At 59.0% G+C, this 16,202-nt stretch overlaps 1 protein-coding gene across 3 annotated transcripts; it reads right to left on the bottom strand.

Moving 5' to 3' along the window:
• Positions 1–1,140: 1,140 nt before the first annotated feature.
• SLA2 (Src like adaptor 2) lies at positions 1,141–15,170 on the bottom strand. Of its 3 annotated transcripts, none has more exons than XM_077831891.1 (9): positions 14,694–15,170; positions 14,463–14,598; positions 10,855–11,005; positions 8,470–8,569; positions 7,656–7,742; positions 5,876–5,979; positions 3,630–3,779; positions 2,648–2,780; positions 1,141–2,217 (listed from the first exon to the last, which is right to left on the bottom strand). In XM_077831891.1, the coding sequence occupies exons 3-9, from the start codon at positions 10,940–10,942 to the stop codon at positions 2,079–2,081; spliced, it is 801 nt and encodes a 266-aa protein (XP_077688017.1). In that variant the 5' UTR covers positions 10,943–11,005; positions 14,463–14,598; positions 14,694–15,170; the 3' UTR covers positions 1,141–2,078. The 3 variants fall into 3 exon arrangements, with proteins under 3 accessions (XP_077688017.1, XP_077688018.1, XP_077688019.1); XM_077831892.1 differs by having other exon boundaries at positions 15,018–15,170; XM_077831893.1 differs by lacking the exon at positions 14,694–15,170 and having other exon boundaries at positions 10,855–10,986; positions 14,463–14,479.
• Positions 15,171–16,202: the final 1,032 nt, after the last annotated feature.

Raw genomic sequence — 16,202 nt, 5'->3', positions numbered from 1 at the left:
CAAACCCAAACACCCTTGCCCTGCCTTACCTCTGCCCCGCCCCTTCTCTGAGGCCCCGCCCCCACTCACGCCATCTTCCCTCCCACCATCACTGGCTCGCTCCCACCCTCACTCACTTTCACCAGGCTGGGGCAGGGGGTCGGGGGGTTCAGAGTGTGGGGGTGGGCTCCAAGCTAAGCCTGGGGGTTGGGGTGCAGGAGGGGGTGCCAGGTGTGAGCTCTGGGAGGGAGTTTGGGTGCAGGAGGGGGCCCACCCCTGGGGTGCGGGAGGGTTTGAGGAGTGCGGGCTCTGGCCAGGTGGTGCTTACTTTGAGTGGCTCCCAGATGCGGCCAGCCTGTCCGGCTGTGTGTGGAGAACCCCTGGCCACCCCTGCGCCTAGAAGCCAGACGTGCCAGCCACTTCTGGGAACTGTGTGGAGCCGGGGTAGGCAGGGAGCCTGCCTTAGCCCCACTGCACTGCTGGCTGGACTTTTAGCGGCCTATTAAAATCTCACGGATTGGTTGCAGTAGCCACTAGGAGAGTGATTCTGGGAGATGCCCGGCCAAGCCAGGATGGTTGGCAGCCCTAATTGCCCCCAAGAACGTGACCTGGCTCAGCGTCCAGCTCGAAGAGAGCTCCGTAATCCCCAGTATGGGAAACGGCAGCACTGGCTGAGGTCAGCAGGGACCAGGCTGCACCGAGCCTCACTAAGAGCGGGACCAGAAAGCTGGAGGCATACCTGGCTTAAGGGAGCACTTGTGACCTGCCTGATATGGGTTTACCTCAATTCTTGACTCTAATGGTTAATGTCAAAACTCTGTCGGATTTTTCTTTTGTCCCAGCCCGGTAGGAAAAGCCCAGGAGTCTGAGGGCTCTGTGGAAGAGAGAGCAACTCCCCGACAACCATAAGGCGAAGGCCTTGGGCTCGCCCTTGCCAGGATCCAGGAGCGAGCGCTTTGCGCAGCCCCTAGCCCAAACCTCAGCCAGTTTTTCACATGCTGATTTTGCATGAAATCAGGAAATGCAGCCTCTACACAGCGTATTGGATACATTTCATGAGCTAAACTGCGTGAATGTCCTGCCCTGAGGCCATTACCTGCCATGGGGTGGGGGTGGGGTGTGCGGGTGCCATTGCCACACGACACAGCTCAGTTATTCAATATTTGCATTTTATTTCAGTTGACAGAGACAGCCCAGTAGTTGGGGGCCATTTCCTGGCCTCCGGCTCATGGCACCTTTAGTTTCTGAACTGTTTGGGCCGGGCCAGCGTCTTCCAGGGCTGCAGGGCCTGGCTTTAGGGCTTAGGGGAGCTTGTCTCTGCACCAGGTGTGGAGAGAGACGTGTCTTTCGCTGCTGCAGACGCAAGACGACAGGCTGACATCAGACACACGGGAGCGTGCAGTTGGCGAAGGCCCCAGCTCTCTGTGCAAACCCTAGCCTTTGCTGATGCTCGGAGGGCCCGTGAATCCAGAGTCGGCAGAGCTGTGGATGGACCATGCAGGTCAGGACTGAGTGGAGCAGGCTGATTCTGGCCCATCGCTGTCTGTTATATTCAGTGTTAGGCAGGGCCAGTCCGTCACCTTCACTGGCATCGAACTCTCTTACACACAGCACATAACAGGGCCTCTGTGCATTATAATTCACCAAAAACTCCTCTTCCGAGCAAGTCCTTTCCATCTGGCCACTGGACCCAGGGTGCTGGGCCCAGTAAGGTGCCCTCAGAGGCTGCCTGCGGGCTGGGATTTCCAGGCAGCAGCTTACTGGGCCAAAGCCTCCAGCACTGGAGGTGAGAGAGTGACCCTGAGCAGCAGGTGCTAGGTTCCTTGTGGCGAGCAGTGGATCCAGGCCCAGCTGGGCCCGAGTCAGACCCAAAGCACCAGGACCTCCCCACCCAACCAGCCACCCAGCTGGGTGGAAGCATGAGACAAGGCCAGCCGGGGGGACAGCTCAGAGCAGCGCTGCTGCAATAAATTACTTTGCAGCAGGGAAATAATTTATATGGTGCGTGTGGGGTGAAAGTCCAGGGGCAGGGGAAGCAGCTTGGGTGGCTGAGACTGCAGCCCCGCAGACCCTGGCGCCATGTCCTGGGTACGGCACCCTCAGGTGCTCTTCCACAGACTGCCCTTCTCCGGGGGCAGCTCTTCCGTCAGAAAGAGGTAGGAGCTGATGGCTTCCCGCAGGCCCAGGCTGACTGGGGACTCCCCCTCTGTGGGCGGAGCCTCCGATAACAGGGCCGAGCTACAGGCAGAAGAGAGGGATGCTTAGGACAGTCACACTATTCACCAGCAGCCTGGCACCCGCCAGACTTGGCCCTGCCCCCCGCTCTAGCCAGTGGCCGCATTGCTGGCACCAAGGCTAAGCACCAGCCTAGAGGCAAACAGGCCCCAGCCTGAGCTGCTGTGTCCCCTTGTGTCTGGTGGGTCCTTGGAGGCCCCCTCCCTGCTCAGCACCCAGACCCTGGGGAGCCGTGCATCCTAGATCCTGCACCCAGATGGGCCAGGAGTGGGCAGGGGGGCATTGCAGTTCCCCCCACAACAGGGCTCTCCCCCTCACCCCCCCGCCCCAATGCACAAGGAGGTCTCCACTCCTGCCATCCAAAGAGCCGTGGAGCCGTTCCAACCCCCGCCCGAGTGAGGGGCAGCACCCTTTCCTGCCAGCAGCTTCCTACCTGTCGAGCTCCTGCCAGTTGAGAGCCGATTTCTTGATGACCACAGGCGGCGCCAGGTCCTGGGCTGGGGCTCGCACGGCTCCTTGGGTGAAGCACGGCTCCTTGAGGAGGCAGCACAACCCATCCCCGATTTCTAGGGCAGAGACACAGGGAGCATCAGCAATAGTGTCCCATTCACCTGCCCCCGGGGCATGCACACCCTGCGTGCACCCCAGTCACACGCTCCTCTGCTGGGGTGCCAGCTGCACTGACAGGCCGCCCGGCTGCAGGATGGCGCCCTGCTCACACCACGGGGCAGCTGGAAATGAGCAGAGCCGGCCCGGGAGCGCTGCTGCTCGGCGTCAAGTAGCGCAGGCTGCTCGTTGCTGTGCGGCTTGGAGCACTCTGCCACGCGGCGCTGGGCTGCTAGACCACACCCAGCACCCCTGGGCCTGCTTTCAGACACAGCTCTGCAGCCGTGACCCCTGCAAGTCACGCGCACAGTGGGACTGGCTTGGGGCAGCCAGGGAGGAGCATGCAGCCCTCCAAGTACATTGGGGGCAGCGCAGTCAGATGTGGCCAAGTCTGGCTCTGGGCTGCATGCTCCTCCCTGGAGCATGAGCAGTAGGGCCCACGGTGTGGCACTGCCACTGGGAGGGGGGAAGGTACTGAGGGGGTGTTACCAACCCGGGGCACTTACGCCTGCTCCAAGCAGCACCATCCCTAAAGACAAGGGCCTATTCCTGGATTCAAGGCGCCCCTGCCCCCCACTCCAATAAAATGGGGCTAAGAGCCCAGGCTGGGGAGCAATTGGGGAGCTGGGGCTGCCACCCCAGGCCCTGCGCTCTGGCTGGCCTGGGGCAAGGTTGGCACCCTGAGCTCCTTGGTGAATCTCCCTTTCTCCCCACACCACAGCGTCCGTGGGGGCCTGCAGGCCCCGGGCTGCGCACATTGACGGCCGCTTCCCACTGGGGCAGGGGCTCGTTAGAACCTGGGCTGTTACCGGAGTAATAGTCCACCAGCGCCTGCAGGCTGGGGAAGGTGAGGCGTGGGGCGATGTAGAGCCAGCTGTTCTCCAGGCGGTTGATGCGATAGTGTTTGACAGAGTCCCAGGAGGAGTGGTTGGTGTGCCTGACCGACAAGGAGTAGCAGCCTGCAAGGGGAGCAGTCATGACCCAGTGCCCTGGCTCCAGCACACTGCCACGGCCGGGGACACGGCTTGGAGTTGGGGCAGGGGCCTCCTGCCACACCAGCACGTCGGCTTCATTGCAACTGCACTGGACCCAACCCCATGGCAGCAGGCCCCAGCCCGAGCAGCCTCTGGGGGTTAGGACCATTCAGATTAGGGTGGAGCCCTGTGTTTGTGCTCAACACTGAATGCTGATTGGTGCGGGGAACAGACTTATTGGGCACATCAGCCAATTGACAGCAGCAAAATGGGATTTTCACAAGCTGGGGTCTGACTGGCCCATGTTCTGCACCACAAGCCAAGCTGATCAGTTGCTGGACAGCCATGGGGCTGATGGCCTAGATAGGCTTTGCCGCCCTTACGCCTCCCCTCCCTCTTGCCCCCACATCAGGCAAAGTGTGAGATCCCCTTGTCCTTGGAATACCTGCTCCAGAGTGCCTGAGCCTGGGGCCCAGAGCCAGCTGGCTGCCTGACCTGGGCTGTGTGCTTAGCCCAGGGAGCCCTGCCTGCGGGAAGCACACTTGCACACTGGCCAGCCCGGTGGTGGGGTCGCTTTCCTGTCACGGCATGCACAGCAAGGTTTTCAGTTCCTAAGCTGGTAACTGAATGCTGCAGGAAGCTTTCTGCCTGGGGGCAGTGGGGAGCGGGGGGAGGGAAGTGTGACACAAACCCAGTGTACTCAGGAAACCGCTGGGCTTGTCAGCGAGCTAAAGCTGCAGGTGCGAGTGATCGGAGATAAGGCCACTGCACTACACATTGCCGTCATGTGCACCGCAGATGAGGCTGGAGGCCTCAGTAAATAACACATTGAATTCAGCCCTTGAAACCGTTGCTCCTCTGGCCAGAGGTAGGGATCTTCCTACCGTGAGTGGCCCTGGGGAAGGCAGCAGGAGCTGTGAGTACGACACGCAGCAGCTGATGTGTGCAGGGGCAGGCTTCCACTTCTAAAGAGCTTGTGCTTTAGCATCCAGCGCTTCCCTTGGGCCAGCTGGGACCGAACCGTCCTGGGCTGCTCTGCCCGGGCCTGACTCAGCTCTGCCCTGCTGGGCTGTCACTACACAGACCTAGCGCTTTGGCATAGTGGCCAGTGCGGGCAGAAAGCCAGCCCCTGCCTTGGATCGCCATGATCGACTTAGCAGGCCTTTTAGGGAAAGGTACAGGTCCAGTTCTGGGCCCCAGCCCTGCTCCACGAGCTCCGAGGGGGAGCTAACATTTTAAGGGGGCCCAGGATTGTCAGTGAAATCTTTGTTTGTGCCCTGGGGCCGCTCTAAGTTATGCTGGGGCCATTTCAGCCCCAGTCTGCTGCAGGAGCGCAGACCTGGAAAGGCACCAACATCACACCTGAGAGCAGGGATCTGACCTCAGTGGAAACAGGTGCGCGGCTGCCTCGCAGAGCCGTGCCCCACCAAACAGCTGCCGCAACGGGTGAACTTCCCCTCACACCAGCCCTCCCTTTCGCATGCAGCCCCAAGCAGCGAGCAGCAAAGGCCCACCCCCGGGCTCTGTGCTCCCACAGGGGTGTGGGGGGGCCAGTTTGGCGGCTGTGTGTATCAACGAGCAGCCTTTTAGCAGCAATTCCGACAGTAGCTGCGGCTCTCATGCACTTGGGCCCCGAGAGCCCTTTGCCCCGTCTCTGTCATTCCCCACAAGAGTGGCCAGGCGCCTTCTGGGGAGAGGCCAGGATGGGCTGGGGGTGCGCAGCAATTCCCTGCTCAGGCGCCAGGGTGTGCCCAAAAACAGGCACCAGCCCAGGCTAGACTCTGTCCTGAGCCATGCTGACGGCAACAGCCCAGAAATCTCCGTGACCCTGGAGCCCTTCCCCCGTCAGGGACAGCCTGGGCATGGCAGGAGGCGCTGTGGGGTGAGCTCTGAGGCTGGAACACTGCCCAAATGTGAGGCTGGCAGCCTCGGGGTGGGCATGTGGGTGGGGCAGTGCCCAGGCATCTCGCTGCAGGGCTCCTGCTCACTAAGAGGAACCAGCCCCGTGGTTCCTGGCCCCTCTGCTCCAGCCCGGCTGGCAGGTGGTGGGCTCTTGGCAGCAGCTCTGTGGAGTTACTTACCTTGCCTGGTCTGGCTCTCTCGGATCAGAAAGGAACCGCTGCGGTTGCACGGCAGAAGCAGCAGCTCCTCGGCTTTCTCCCGGCTAACGCCCTCGTACAGCCACCTGGCAGCAATGACAGGACGCTGAGCACCGGGGGTTGGCAGCAGGCAGCCCCACTCCTACGCCATCCCAGCGCCCCGCCCTACTGCGGAGCTGCCCTCCAGGGCAGGCAGGGCTCAGCCCTCCCCCACTATGAGGACAGCCCTGCCTTGGCAGGGGACGGACTGCAGGGTAGACTGCGTGGTCCCATTCCTGGCTCCCATCCGAGCCACATGTTCCCCGGGCCCAGACTCATGGCCAAGCTGTTCGTTACACTTGGCCTTGGCTTCCTCTGGGGGGAATCTCACCGTGGGATGACTTCACCCGGCAGCGCAAGGCAGCTGCCTCCCGGCTGGACCGGCTGCACTGGCTGATGGCACACAGCAACACCGCGTGGGCTTGGAGACCGGCAGCGAAAAGCAACACTGCCAGGAAGGGGAATGTAGGAAGGCCGACAGGCCAGGCCAGCACTGTTACACAGGAACCCCAAGGTGCCTTCCATGCCCACACGCGGTCAGGACTCAATGGCCCAGTGGCCAGGGCGTAACATGGTCTCCAGGAAGCTAACTACGGCGTTCAGACCAGCCAAGAACCCAACTCGTCAGGCTGCGTCTTCCTGGAGCGCCGGCCCCGGCCCCCTGTCAGCACCACACAGCCCCCGGCACCACGCTGAGGCTTCAGCAACACCACCGCCATGGTACAAACGCCAAAGCGTGCTCTGGAGAATCGCTGCAAAGGGGCCGGGAGCAGGGCCAACTGGCTTGACGCTGGTTTTGCCTCCTGTGGGGCCCGTGTTCTGCATTTCAGCCCCAGCTCTGTTCAAAGGAGCAGGAGACAATAGCTGGGGGGAGGGGAGAGGAAGCTGTGGCTCAGCAGGTGTCGCTCAGGGGGTCTCAGCTGCATCAGGAAGCCTGTGGGGGCACGTGCAGCTCCCTGCCACCTGCGTAGCAGAGTTTGCCGCATGCTCAGCTCTAGGGCTGCCTGTGCTTCACCTGGAGCCCGACCCCCTCCACCACATCCCAGCTGACCCTCCGACAGCCGCTGGGTGGCCCCTGCATGCGCCAGCCTCACTCTGGGGACAGCTCCGGGGACCCATCTCAGCCCCCCATGCCCTGAGCCCATTGCAGGGATGGGAGGGGTGGCCTGGAGCATGGGGGCTGCCTCCCCTCCTCCCTAGCTCTGCATCTGTGAGGCACCTAGGTGGGGCTCTGGGCCCCAGCACTGCCTGAGTGCACTGAGCCCATGGGTACCTACGGCCTGCAGAGCCCCAGGTCTTATGGAAAACCCAGGAAGTGGGTGAGCGCAAGCCCACCCACTGCTAAAGGCCCCTCCACCAGTCTAGCGGGAGGGACCACTGGACCCAGGGACCAACTGATTACGGGGGACAACTAATGAAAAACAGGGACCGGAGTGAGGGTCAGAGGTTCAAAATGAGGATACCGGATGAGGACACCGAGCAGAGATGTTCCAGCCCCGCTGCCTGTCTGGCACAGCCCCGCGGGGTGACTCGCCCTGCCTGCAAACAGCCAGCAGTAACGTTACTCTCCTGTGCCTTCCCATCACACCTGCCTGCATGGGAGTGTTTGCGGGAGTGCCTTCCTGTGTCTCTGCATCATCCAGCTCCAGGAGCCCTGGCCCCGCACTGCTGTGATACGGCACTAAACAACAGCACTGATAACGCCAGGCCCGTGGGCTCCTACCTGTGCCACACCTTCGCCACGTGGCTGCTGGGGACTGAACACTCCTTGCCGGTGGCTAGCGACACCACGTTCCACCATTCCCCATCCCTGTAAGAGAGAAGCGTTTCCAGGAATGCCACGGCCACTTGCCTCCAACCAAGGCCCCTGGCTGGGCTGTGCTGGTAGCCCCGTAGCTCCTTGCATTGGTTGACCCCCTCCCCCTCCAACGTACAGCCAGCCATCTCAGCCCACTGAGCTCACCAAGGGCCTCTTTGTTGCTGTGTCCTGAGTTTCTGAGGGCTCCTGAAATCAAAGCACTGGGGCTCGATTCCATGGGAGCTTGAAACGTGCCTGCAGGGCACAGCTCCCCACACAGCCAGACGCCGTTCCCGTGGGGCACGAGGCTTGCCGGGAGCCAGAAATGGGTCAGCAGAGGCTGCTCCCCTGTGATGGCTCCGCGTCCTGGCACCTGACAAAGAGCAGAGCCCCGTGTGAGACCCAGGCCAGAGGCAGGCTCCAGCACATGTCCCTGCAGGCAGGATTGCAGGGCATGGGAAATACATGACAAGAGCCTCTCCTAGGGTGCCCCAGAGCCTGGGGAAGCCAGAGGCTGTAGCACTGGCTGCTGTGGCCATGTTTTGAGAGGCCATGCATCTCTGGGGGGGGCAGAGCCCCTATGTGCCAACCTGTTTCAGCCTGGCACAGTATAATGAGGGCTCAGGCACAGCTTGGTGAGTACCCCAGTGTCGGGGAGGCCTCAGTCTCCTGTCTGGCCCCTGGGGTGGCACTTGGGGCTTAGCCCTGGGCAGCCAGGCTGCTCCTATGTGGGACTTACTCAGAGAGGACGTTCAGCTGCTCTCCTGGTCTCAGGATGGTCTCCACCTCCCCACCCGCGGGGAAAGAGCACAAGGCAACTGCCACGTAGCTGTTCAGTCCTGCCGAGAGACCATAGCACCTCAGAGCACAGCACTGCCCTTCCCCACCCACGGGGCACGCCCGTGGCCTGGCGAGAGGGGCAGAGCAGTGCCGGGGTGAGCAGGCCCGTGGCTCTCAGCGGGTGCCCAGAGAAGGGGTATGTGCAGGAACGGCCTTTGTGGTGTGTTGACTCTTGTGGGAGGTCGTGTTTTCTTTTGAGCCCCAGATCCCAGAGCCAGGGGTGCTGGAGAATCGGGGCTTTCAGGAAAAAGAGTCAGTGGCCAGCCCCAAAATCCAGAAAGCACGGCCCCAAAGCCGGAGAGTGCAACCCCCCGCAAGCCACAGAGCGCGACCCCAGAAGCCGGAGAGCGCAACCCCGCAAGCCAGAGAGTGCAGCCCTGAAGCTGGAGTGCACCCCCTCCCCCAAGCCAGAGAGCATGGTCTCTCCCACCTCAGAAAGTTACAGACAAAGACATCCCCCCACCCAACGATGAGGATTTTTTTTTAAATTGAAAGATTTTAAGCCAATTTCACGCGTTTTTGGAGCCTGGCCGTGAGGTTTGCGTGCGTGAGGCCAGCAGCACAGCACTAGTCCCCACTGCAGGGGTCTTGCTCGGATTTATACCCCGCACCCATGCAACCTCAGTGGGGGTGAGTCAGCCTCATGCTCGGCCCCTTGCGTTTGACACTGTGGGACTTGCCCAGTTGCAGGGGCTATGGATGACCACTGGATGGCACTGTGCTGGGTCAGGGTTTCTAGCAGTGCTGGGGGAAGGGTGGGATGTCTGCTCTGCACTGTACAGTACTTCCCCAGAGGCCTTGGTTCCAGGCCCAGCCAGCCACGAGTCACTCGGGTTTTGCTCATGCCCATGAGTTCATAGAATCATAGAATATCAGGGTTGGAAGGGACCTCAGGAGGCCATCTAGTGCAACCCTCTGCTCAGAGCAGGACTAACCCCAACTAAACCATCCCAGCCAGGGCTTTGTCAAGCCTGACCTTAAAAACTTCTAAGGAAGGAGATTCCACCACCTCCCTAGGTAACGCATTCCAGTGTTTCACCACCCTCCTAGTGAAATAGCATTTCCTAATATCCAACCTAGACCTCCCCCACTGCAACTTGAGACCATTACTCCTTGTTCTTTCATCTGCTACCACTGAGAACAGTCTAGATCCAACCTCTTTGGAACCCCCTTCAAGTAGTTGAAGGCTGCTATCAAGTCCCCCCCTCATTCTTCTCTTCTGCAGACTAAATCATCCCAGTTCCCTCAGCCTCTCCTCGTAAATCATGTGTCCCATCGCCCTGATCATTTTCGTTGCCCTCCGCTGGACTCTCTCCAATGTGTCCACATCCTTTCTGTAGCTGAGGCCCCAAAACTGGACGCAGACTCCAGACGTGCCCTCACCCGTGCTGAAGAGAGGGGGAATAGAATTGCCTGTTTGGAGCACAGCCTGGATTACTGGAGCAGGTTGGCTCAGCTGAAGCCAAGCCCCCCAGTGCCTCAGGTGCTCTCAGACCCCGCTGGGAAAGCCAAGAACCAGCCTGTTTTCTCCTCCCGCTCTGCCTGTGGGCCTCGCTGACAGGCTCTGCATGCTCCTGCCAGCCGAGCTCTCCCGGGGCACTCCCTGGCTCAGACACAGGGCCCCAGTGCAAACGGGGCAGGAGTCGTGTGAAATGCAACCCTCGTTCTGTGCAGGGAGAGGTGCCGGACTTTCCTGCCAGCCTCACTCCTCCCAGACTGAGCCTGTGCTGGGTGCCTCAGTGCCAGGCCAGAGCAGGCGGATGGACACTGTTGGGCTCCTAGCAAAGGACACCCCGTAAGTGCGCAGCAGCACAGGGAGGGAAGAGGAGCCTTGTGCAAAACCAGCCAGAAGAAACAAGGTCACTGGTGCCCCAGGGGCCTGCAGCCTTGGCATCTTGCCAGCCCTTCCCCACGGTAAAGACAACTGCTCGGTGCCCTGTCCTGCTCCTCCATGCTGGAGAAGCCGGGTCTGACCATTGGGCAGCCAGGCCCCTGCCCCCCTCGCTGCTGGAGGACATGGCAGGGTCTCTGGCGGCTTTGAACAGTGATGCTGCACAGGCTGGAACCTGAGTCACGCATGTCCTACCGGCAACGGAAGAGGCTGATTCCTAGGGCTGTGTGCTGAGCCAGCAGGCTGGGCACGATGGCAGGGTAGGCATAGAGCAGAAGGGGGGCTGCAGTGCCCCAGTGGACGGATGCAGGATGGGGCTGTTCTGCACAGGCTGGGAACTCCGAGCCCACGTCTCACTGCTGCTCAGGGCTGCAAAGGGGCCATGAGTCCTACCTGTCTGCACGGGGGCAGTGGTCTGCATGGCAGCAGCTGGGCTGGACTGAATGACAAGCTGCTTCGTTCTGCTGGGCAAACTTCCCATCACTCCCGGGCACCAGCGGGGCCTCAACAAACAGCTCTGACCTTCTGCAGCAGGGAGAGAAAGCTGAAAAACCAAGGGACGGCTCAATGCTTGAGCTCGTGGGCTGCTGCCTGCCCTGCTCCCTGTCCACCCCTGGTCTTGGGGGATCCCGGGCTGCCACCCCACACTGAGGGCTGCCCAGGGCACCCTGCTGCCCCTCAGTGAGGCTTTCAAATGGCCGACTGTCTCCCAAAGCCACATCCTGCTGGGGTGGGCGAGGGGCGTCCTTAGGATTTATGGGGCCCTACACAGTATTATTAAATGGGTGCCCCTATGCCCGACGGCAGCCTGAGCTCGCAGCCCGGGGGGGGGGGGGGTGAGGAGGGATGAGACAGCAAAGGCTAACGAGATGCCCGGCCCGCCTCACGGTGACAGAGTCACAGCTCCCCGCAGAGACCCCCCCATACCCTCTGCCTCACGCAGAATGGACATGCAGAAGGTACCTAATTAAAAGCACTAAAAAGATCTAAGGGTGGTAATTTTGCAACAGAAAAGCTTCAAAAACAGACTCCAACGAGAAACTGCTGAGCTTAAAATAATATGCAAACTAGATACCACTAACTTGGGTTTGAATAGAGATTGGAAGTGGCTGGGTTATTACACTTATTGAAACTATTTCCTTAAATTAAGTATCCTCACACCTTCTTGTCAATTGTCTAAATGGGCCATCTTGATTATCACCACAAAAGTTTTTTTTCTCCTGCTGATAATAGCTCATCTTAACTAATTAGCCTCTCAGAGTTTGCGTGGTAACTTCCAACTTATCTGTACGTGTGTGTATATATATGTTCCATCTGATGAAGTGGGCTGTAGCCCACAAAAGCTTATGCTCTAATAAATTTGTTAGTCTCGAAGGTGCCACAAGTACCAGCAGGACAGTGGGGTGGGAGGAGGTATTGTTTCATATTCTCTGTGTATATATAAAGTCTGCTGCAGTTTCCACGGTATGCATCTGATGAAGTGAGCTGTAGCTCACGAAAGCTCATGCTCAAATAAATTGGTTAGTCTCTAAGGTGCCACAAGGACTCCTTTTCTTTTTGCGAATACAGACTAACACGGCTGTTACTCTGAAACAAGTACTCCTGTTCTTTTTAAAAAAAGTTTCCAAAGATTTCAGGCATAACAAAGGGTTTTATATCTTACTAAAAGGTACTGATTTTGCCGGAGGGTTCTCTTAAAACTGGTTCATCAGATAGAAGTAAAGAAAGGGAAACTCTTTGTCCAGCTATCTGGAAGGAAAGGGGTGTTGTCCCTTTAAAGGCTCTCTTCAATGCGGGGAGGGGGAAAGGAAAGGGGGTGAAGGGAAAAAGGGATAGACAGAAAGGACAGGAAGACTTTGGAAGCATTTTTTTTTACTATAGTAATTAAAATATGTATTTTAGATAAGGGTGGTCTTTGAAGGATTTATTTAAAAAACTCTTATGTCTGAAGATCCAAGCATTTAAGGCTAAAGATGATTCTGCATCTAAAAATCTATGCAAGGATTTTTTAGGGATGTGATTTTATAATCTTCACCAACACACTAATGAAATATTTTTAAAGAAAATTTTAAACTAAGGTCCTGTAGACTGACATGTTCTGAGTAAATATTACAGTCATGCACAACTGTTTTTGTCAGTAAATTCAGAAACTGACAGTATATACCCGGGGGTTGGCAAATGCCTGTTAAATGGCTTCATTACCCCTTGAATGGCTCTTTAACAGTTTCAGTGGTGTGCTAATAGGTCTGGCATCTGGAGGCTTTTTCACTTTTAACTACTAGATCCCCTCCCAAGGAAGACACCAGGCTGCAGCAGCCTGCTGTGGGAGCCTGCAGGAAGGGTTGGAACAGGGATAGGAAAGCCAGGAGGGTGGACACTAAGACTCAGTGCTCAAATAAATTGGTTAGTCTCTAAGGTGCCACAAGTACTCCTTTTCTTTTTGCGAATACAGACTAACACGGCTGTTACTCTGAAACCTGTCACTAAGACTCAGTGGTGCCCCAAATTTGCAGGTGCCCTACGCGACTGCGTATGTTGCCTATGCCTGAGGACAGCCCTGGGGTGGGCCATGCCCTGAGCTCTGTGCAGCCAAGTCTACATGGCATGACAGATGGTGGCCTGCTGGGCCTGGCTGCTCACCTTGGCTATTCACACACACCCGCCCATACAACCCCCCCCTCATTGGTGCGTTAGCCTCGGCGATGTTTATAAAATGGCCCCATTTGGCTGTTATGTGTTGTGCCCTGGGCTCCAGATGTCCTCTGGGCAACAGGTCTACTGGGCCCTCCGGACACTGGGGCCAACAGGGCCTGCGGAGCCTTGTTTGGGTGGTTTTCTGTGTCGTTGCTCTTGGTTTAACCTGCAGCCCAGGTGCTGCACTGGGACTGTTGAGTGGGGTTAACCAGCCCCAGCATGTCGCAGGCTGGGTGGACTTGGGAACACTCCGAGCCCAGAGGCTCCTGCTGCAACACAAAGGGGAACTGGGGGCTTATGGCAGTAGGGCATCGCCCCAGAGTCATGCCAGGGAAGAGTTTGACGTATCTGGACAGGGCCTCCCGCATTAACTGGGTCAGGGATGCCACAGCCCCACTGAGGCAGGCAGGCTGCAAGGTCAGGGCAGCTGGCTGGTGGGGAGAGCCGTATGAAACGGCCAGCACTGCATTCGCCCCTCCTAATGAGACCCAAGGGAATGGCTCAGGGCAGTGATCACAGGCACGAGATCTCCATGGCACCCAAGAGCACCCCAGGATCCTGCCTGTCTGTGGTCATTGAAGATCCCAGAGTAATTCTTACAAGAGAGGGCTGGTGACCAACTGCCACTGTGGGGGTCTAGGCCCTGTGTAGCTAACTGTCCCCCACTCCCAGCAGCGGCAGCTGGCCATGGCAGGCCACTTTGTCCTGTTGCCTGTGCACCAGAACCACCATTTAGCCCCTCGGGACATTGATTTCCCCTGCTGCCACCCCCCCCCTTCACCTCCAGTGCCAAACTGGCGTGTGGTGGTGCTGCAAGTTTTTAGATGGCTGCTGCACTACACCCCAGAGGTGGCTGCATTTCAGTGGTGGGTGAAATGACCCCAACCTTACAGGGAGGGCTGTGAGCCTTAGTTCATCGCTGTTTGTAAAGGGCTTTGAGCGCCTGGGCTGAATGGGACGAGCACGTTATCACAGCGTACCATCGCACAGTCACGGCTCCCCCCGTTTCCTCTGGCACAGCTCCGGACCTCCGGCAAATGGGTTCCAACACGGCTACAGCAACTGAGCAGGGCACGTGTTGGCCTTGCTGCCCTGAGGAAGGGGCCTGGCATGAGGGCTGACCAGCCTGCAGCTGCACGCTTTCCTTCCTTCCTCCTTAGGGCATCTTACAGCAGGTGGGAGGCAGGGTATTCAGAGCACCGTCTTCATTACATGCAGCCCATCAGCTCAGAACAGGCCCCTGGACCAGAGCTCGCCAGCCCCCAACAGCCCCCGCTTCCCCCAGCAGAAAAACTTGTCCCACTTACTTGACTCTCATCTCAACGAAGACGCAACGGGGCTCCTCAGAGCTTGGCAGATGCTGTGCTGAGTCTGCAGTGGCGCCCCTCCTGCTACGGCAGGCTGCCTAGGGCAGGAGTCACTCCAGTGCTGGGCAAAATCCACCTGCACACAGGGAGGCACTAGGATTCCTCTGAGCCCACCACTGCAGGCTCTCCCAGCTGCTGGCTCCCCTGCACAGTGCAGAGCCCACCACTCACTGCAGGCTCTCCCAGCTGCTGGCTCCCCTGCGCAGTGCAGAGCCCACCACTCACTGCAGGCTCTCCCAGCTGCTGGCTCCCCTGCGCAGTGCAGAGCCCACCACTCACTGCAGGCTCTCCCAGCTGCTGGCTCCCCTGCGCAGTGCAGAGCCCACCACTCACTGCAGGCTCTCCCAGCTGCTGGCTCCCCTGCGCAGTGCAGAGCCCACCACTCACTGCAGGCTCTCCCAGCTGCTGGCTCCCCTGCGCAGTGCAGAGCCCACCACTCACTGCAGGCTCTCCCAGCTGCTGGCTCCCCTGCGCAGTGCAGAGCCCACCACTCACTGCAGGCTCTCCCAGCTGCTGGCTCCCCTGCGCAGTGCAGAGCCCACCACTGCAGGCTCTCCCAGCTGCTGGATTATGCTGTTCAGAACCCCCCTGGCAGCAAGCCTGTGTCTCTCTCCTAGGTGCCGCTGTCCTCTGGTACTAGAAACTTCTGCGTAGCTTATTGCTGAGCATGAGTGTGAGGTGTGTGACAGGCGGGAGCTGGCGACCCGATCACATTTCCTGTGATGTGCGCAAGTGCTGGAGAGGAGGCTGGCGTGCTCATTTCTGTTTCTGCTCAGAGAGCAGCTGCTTACAGCATCCTGTTTCCATGGGGCAGGTGTCCCTGTGAATGGGACCAGACCCATATCTGCTGATGCTGGCTGGGGGTACTGGGGAAGGGTGCAGGGGCAAGACACCCTTCCTCTGGAGCCAGCCTTGAGAAAGTGGCTGGTCCGGAGCCGTCGGCACCAGCCAGCTGGTGAATTCCTCCCCGGGACTGGACTCGGGGTTTAAACACACACACATCTACAGGCATGCACATCTGAACCCCACCCCCACCCCCCTGTACAGGTACACACACCTGAACCCCTCTTCCTGTACAGGTATCTACACCTAAACTCCCCCCCCATGTGTGACTGAACCCCTCCCCCCAGTACAGGTACAGACATCTGAACACACCCACTCATGTACAGGCATTTGCACATACACCCAAAAGTTTCAAACAGCCCCTTGGTTTCCTGGTGCGGGTATAAAATAACCCTCCAGGCATTTAGCCCCTTGGCTCCTCACCAGTCCAGCCCCCTTGCTCAAGCAGGAAAGCCCAGGGAGGGCCCAGAGAGCCAGGCTGCTGATTGGCTCCTGCTGGCCCCCATGCAAAGCAGGTGGAAATGCTCCTTGAGTGGCCTCCCCTTGCTCCTGTGCTCCACGCTGGCTTGGCACAGGGGTCAGCCACTCTGTGCAGTGCCAGGCAGGGCAGCGTGAAGACCCCTGGACCAGCTGGGACCAGCTGGCCTTGGGCGCATGGGGTCAGTTACCCATTTATTACCCGCTAACAGCTCGCTCCCTAACCAGATTCCGTGTCTGAGCCCTCCTGCCCGTCTGATAGCCCCCTCGTGCTTTGGTCCGGCCCCCAGCTCCGGCCTGAAGCAGGGCACTCTGGGTGCAGAGCCTCCACTGTAATGCACACGCCATGCTGCTCCAGCA

This window comes from Eretmochelys imbricata, chromosome 13 (genome assembly GCF_965152235.1).
Source record: "Eretmochelys imbricata isolate rEreImb1 chromosome 13, rEreImb1.hap1, whole genome shotgun sequence".
Classification (NCBI taxonomy): Eukaryota; Metazoa; Chordata; order Testudines; family Cheloniidae; genus Eretmochelys; species Eretmochelys imbricata.
Note: the sequence above shows the minus strand (reverse complement) of the source record. Positions and strands in the feature narration are given on the sequence as shown.

Coding starts and splice junctions, on each gene's coding strand:
- SLA2 (XM_077831891.1), bottom strand. CDS start 10,942: ATGGGAAGTTTGCCCAGCAGAACGAAGCAGCTTGTCATTCAGTCCAGC. Junction 8,570..10,854: donor CACTGCCCCCGTGCAGACAG/GTAGGACTCATG, acceptor GTCTCTCGGCAG/GACTGAACAGCTACGTGGCA. Junction 7,743..8,469: donor CAGCTGAACGTCCTCTCTGA/GTAAGTCCCACA, acceptor TCTCTCTTACAG/GGATGGGGAATGGTGGAACG.